Raw genomic sequence first — 5,227 nt, forward strand, 5'->3', positions numbered from 1 at the left:
TTTGGGTGCAAGAAGTTAGGTGAGGCATCATGGGCTTGATTCGGTTCACAATACATTTAGAAATAATTTTATAGATAACATTGCACAAACCAATCTTGCCGAAATTGTGAGGCAAGTTCAGGAGTCTCGACTTTGGGAATGAGGACAGGATGGTATCATTTAAGTTTTGTGGGATACCTTTACCCTGTAACACCTCCGTCACCAGTTTGTAAACGTTGTCAGCTACCAAATCCCAATGTTTCTGAAATAATAGAGCTTGGAACCCATTACGTCGTGGTGCCTGCATAGCCCCCATATTTTTTACCACAACTTCAATCTCACACTTTGTGTAGCGTCTAGAGAGGGGCGCCCAATTAGCATTGGAGAATTCCGGGAAGATATCAACTGGAAGTTCAACATTTTCCACATTTCCTTCGTCCATGAACAGGGAGTTGAAGTAAATGACAATATGATTTTTAACATCTTCATTATCACGGAGCCAAACACCACAAGCAGAATCTTTGATGGCACTAATTTTGTTGCGCCAACGACGGGCTATGGTACTTAAATGGAAGTACGAGGTGTTACGGTCACTATCCCGGAGCCAAGCCACGCGTGATTTTTGGTACCAAAGTAATTCCTCCTGAGCTAAAATCTCATCAAGTTCTTTCCGCAGTTTCGCTTCTAGTTTTATAAGGTCACGAGATTTCGAGAGAGCAAGGCAGCGTTGGACTCCAGCAATGCGAGCCAAGTAGGAACGTTTCTGTTTAAATATATTTTGAAAGGTATGATGATTCCAATTCTGAAGTTTTGGTTGCGAGATCATGTAACTGGGTCATCAAGGGAGCAGATTCATCCCAGCTTTGGTTCACAAACTTGCTGCATTTTTCATGGGTTAACCACGTGGCTTGGGAATCGGAAGGGTTTATTGACACTTGCTAAAGGTGCAAAGCCATTAGGAGAGATTAGAACGATGCAATGATCGGATTGAATGGGCGGGAGATTTTTTGCAGAGGCGTTGGCAAAACGAAGGCTCCACTCTCCATTGCAAAGTGCTCAATCTAGTCGAGCGCTTTGCCAAGTATCAATGGAATTACCCCTGGACCACGTGTGGGTAGAACCCGAGAATTCCACTTCCAAAAGACCCAAGTCGTCAACCCATTCATTAAATCGAGCAGAACGACGAGAAGTCTCAGCACAACTATAACTTTTTTCCCATGCAAATCTCGTATCATTGAAGTCGCCAACCAATAGCCAAGGTTTATTATGGGTTGAGGCGAACTCCTTTAACTCCCTCCATAGATCAACTCTTTTGGAAAGGTCGGGACTAGCATAAATCGCTGTGAAATACCAAGGTTCACCCTCATTACGCTTGATATCCATGGTGATATACTAACCATGTTCAATAATTGGGTTCACTGACACAAGTTCGGGATTCCAGAAAATCCAGATGCCACCACTGAAACATTGGGCATCAACTCTCGTGTGCCCATTATAATTAAGTAACTTTGCAATTTTCTCTGCTTGAGCACCCCCCATGTGGGTTTCAACCAGAGCTATCACATTAGGTTTGTTAACGCGAACCACTTCACGTAAAGCTACCATAAAGGCCCTACTACCCGCGCCTTGCACGTTCCAAACCATGCAAGAGATCGGTAGAGAGTTTGGAGCCAAATTAAGTATTTTGTCTTGCGTTAAAACTGGTATAGAGGGAATAGAGCTTAAAAAGGCATCAATCAAAAACCGATAAAGACGATTAACATTGTTTGGGATTAATAGTGTTACTATTTTTTTCCGGAGGTTCCGGGGTCGGCTCCACCCAAGTCTCCATTCTTACTTCCAAAACATGCGTCAGGGGGTCTGTTATGCCCATGTATGGGAGATCCATCGGCTGACCGACACAAAGGATATTCTCCGGTGGTATTCTCAATGGAATTAAATTCGAAGGAGGGGGAAACATGAGTTGTTGGCGAGGGTGATTCATGTTGAGCGACTTCGATGGAAGGGGAGTTTGGGACAAGGCTTAGGTTAGATTGAGTTGAGGCTTGGATAGTAATCATTGTGTTTTCCTATCCAGGCTTAGGGGTTGGCTTTTTGTTTTTGTTAACTTCCACTGCAGCTAGAGAATTTGAAGAATTGTTTAGTGGCTTTTTCTTTTGGAGAGTATCACCAATGAGTTTAATTTTAGAATGAAAAGATGTAAAGCCTTTCTTAGCTTGATTCTTGGAACCTAATTGGAAGGTGGTGTTTTAGGAAGGAATTTGAAGCGGATTCGGAGAAGGGTCATCAAGGTTAGGAATATCAAATATCGGATTAGTAGAGATTTGGCAATTCTCATCTAAAATATTCCCAAAATTTCAGGAATCTTGGTCATCTAAATTAACAGCTCTTTCCAAAATATTCTCATTTTCTGCTTCCTTGGCGAATATCTTAAATCTCGACCCTGTATCCATCTTCGCGTCCGTTACGGAATTCGGGTTCACAGGCTGGACGGGCATTTTTTTTCCTTCCGAAACTGCCTTCCCTGCTTCATCTGGAGAGCGATGAGAGCTAGCTTTATCAATTTTCAGTGGACGTTTACGAGCAGGCTTTTTCACCAGCATCCAAGAACCAAAATCTTGAGTTAATTCTTGAGGTGTATGAGTATTGATTCCCATAGGAACATTATCGTTCAGCAGCTCATTTACATGGTCAAGCATTACGTCCTCTGGGGGGTGAATCTGGATGCAATGGTCTGCTACATGATCCAGCTTAACACATTTAATAGCAGACCATTTTGATGCCTTCGTATTGGATACGCCATATCTTTCCTTTAAGCCAGAATTTGGAAAGAAGAGGTTTAGCCAAGTCAATTTCGACACTTAGACGGGTGAATTGCCCTCGATCTGTAATTCGCGGTTGATTTATCAACCCTTAGGACCTTACATATTTTAGCTCCAATCTTATGAAGAAATTCCGTGTCGAAGTACTCCACGGAGAGGTTAGGGATTCTCACCCAAGTGGTAAGAACCTTGATGGAAGCTTCATCTGGTATAAAGTTAGGAGACCATTTTCTAATCGTAGGATAAGTGTCATCGATCAACCAAGGTCCCTGGGTGAGCACATAATTGTAATCTTCGATATTGCTAAACCTAGCAATAAAATACTTGCATCCAATATCAGTGAGGGCTAAGTCACCTTTTAATTGCCATTTTTTCTTTAGTCTTTTCATCAACCCCATGTACCCTAGACTTCCATCAAACATGCGAATGATTAAGGTGGTTTTCCATGGTTTCGTAATTCTTTTTTTTTTTCTTCCTTTCTCAAAAGGATAATAGGGCATTTATCAGAATCCTCAAATTTTACTGGCACCATCATCATCCGAAACTTCATCATCATCCTCACAAAAAGAAAAAGGGGAATCGAACGGAGGGTTATTTGGTTGAGAGTGACTTACCATATCCTTGAAAGAGATTCTAGGCGCTTGATTTTGTGGGGGAAAGAATCCTATATCATCTTCTCTGTGAACCTGAACATTAGGGGGAGCCATTGCAGTTCCTTGATTATCCAGCTCCATTTGGTGGGATTGTTCATGATTCTCACGATTAAATATTAAATGTGTAATTTTGCGTTTAGGTTTCTTATTTGAACGGAAAATTGGATCCTGCCTTTCAGCGGGAATGGACTGGGGATGAATTGGGGGTCTGGGGAGGGAGAGAAAATTTGCATTTTCTCTCTCTAAAAACTTTATATTGTCTAGTTAGTCAAAATATTAACTCCTATACAAAAATGGTTGACTTTGTAAACATTTTCCCCATCAACGAACCACCTCAGGGGAGGTACTTCGCTGAATGTACAAGTCAGACCACCATGTATGGCACCCCCCACCACTAGGAAAGCCGAAAATAGATTCCAATAATATTTTTATTAGAGGGACCACTTCTACTTTGTGGAGGTCGAAGCATCTCCTACCAAACTCCGGCAGATTATACGCGCTCCTCGCAATGATCATCCTTAATGCACCTTATATAGTCCCTTGAGATGATACTTCCCCCGGCCCCGGGCCCTCATTGACCACCTACCTCACGTAACAGTTATTATCAAGGTACCAGATATTTTCGGGGTGTTTTTAGATTGTAGTTTACGTAGGCTCGATGACGAAGGCAGTACAAAAAATTTCCGTGCTTTTGTTAGGTACATTCTGGACCCAAAAGTCATCATTCTAGATTCAGGTTGCATCTACTTGATGCGCATTGAACCAATTCAAGTTATGATGGCAAGTTACGGGCACGATGTTCATGTCATGCACGTCATGACACCAATGTTACACATTAGGCTCACCATCCTATCCATTACCTTAATTAGGAGAAATGAGGAGTGGCAGTTCACTATGGTCAGACTTAGAGGCCAGGGGGCGTCAGCCAACTGAATCTGTAACCACCACTCACTCCTATTTTAATATGGAGTGTCAGCGTTTATGGAAAGCCATATTTCGTAGAAAATTTATGGACCCTGTTCAGTGTCCATCAACCGAAGGTAATGGTAATACTGGAAACTAGAGGTCATCGAAGAAGATTTTAAGAAGGTTTACACACTCCTTGAAACCTCCACGGAATTTGCTTTTGTTTGGGGCATTGGCATTTATGGGGGTATGGTGATAATGTGGTTTGGAACCAACGTCGATGTTGATGTTCGGAGGTCTAGAAAGTGGCGCCAGGGCTGAATTCGTCACTAACATCAAGGAATGTACTTCTAAACATATATTCAAATAATTTTACACTCCCATCAAAGGACTTTAATGGTTATTAGTTTAATGGTTAGTAATGTACGTAATTTGTTCTAATTTATTTTAATGTTTTTTAAATATAATGTTATTAGTTTAATAGTTAGTCAACCTAATAATGTTATTTATTCTAATTTATTTTTATTTTTTTAGATATAATGAATTCTACGCCCACATTAATTTTCTTTAGTATATAATATAACAAATGAAAAAAATTATACAATGAGAAAAGATGAGAGATAAAGTTAGAGAGAGAAGTAAAAAGAATCTGCTCCCTAGCTTCCCTGCCCGTGAAACCCTAGCCCAAAAGCCAAAATCCCTAATTTAATTTCTCTGGTTTTTTGCCCCAATTTTCATCCAAAAATGCAATCTTAGCACTTAAGCTCTGTCATTAGGCTTAATTATAGCCTTCCGATTAACCATAAGTTTTATTAAGCTGCTCCCTCTCTTCTGTCAGCGCATTAATCGCCTGAAATCTATTACTAG

The 5,227-nt window shown here is 40.9% G+C and overlaps 1 protein-coding gene across 1 annotated transcript; it reads right to left on the reverse strand.

Moving 5' to 3' along the window:
• Positions 1 to 1,035: 1,035 nt before the first annotated feature.
• LOC125493619 (uncharacterized) lies at positions 1,036 to 1,584 on the reverse strand. Its single transcript, XM_048637093.1, has 2 exons — positions 1,377 to 1,584; positions 1,036 to 1,319 (listed from the first exon to the last, which is right to left on the reverse strand). The coding sequence occupies exons 1-2, from the start codon at positions 1,582 to 1,584 to the stop codon at positions 1,036 to 1,038; spliced, it is 492 nt and encodes a 163-aa protein (XP_048493050.1).
• Positions 1,585 to 5,227: the final 3,643 nt, after the last annotated feature.

This window comes from Beta vulgaris, chromosome 9, assembly GCF_026745355.1.
Source record: "Beta vulgaris subsp. vulgaris cultivar EL10 chromosome 9, EL10.2, whole genome shotgun sequence".
Lineage (NCBI taxonomy): Eukaryota > Viridiplantae > Streptophyta > Magnoliopsida > Caryophyllales > Amaranthaceae > Beta > Beta vulgaris.

What these genes read in the sequence shown, in the direction of transcription:
- LOC125493619 (XM_048637093.1), bottom strand. Translation starts at nt 1,584, where the DNA reads ATGGTAGCTTTACGTGAAGTGGTTCGCGTTAACAAACCTAATGTGATA. An exon ending in GAACCCAATTATTGAACATG is followed by an intron (nt 1,320 to 1,376) that starts GTTAGTATATCA and finishes GGTATTTCACAG; the next exon opens with CGATTTATGCTAGTCCCGAC.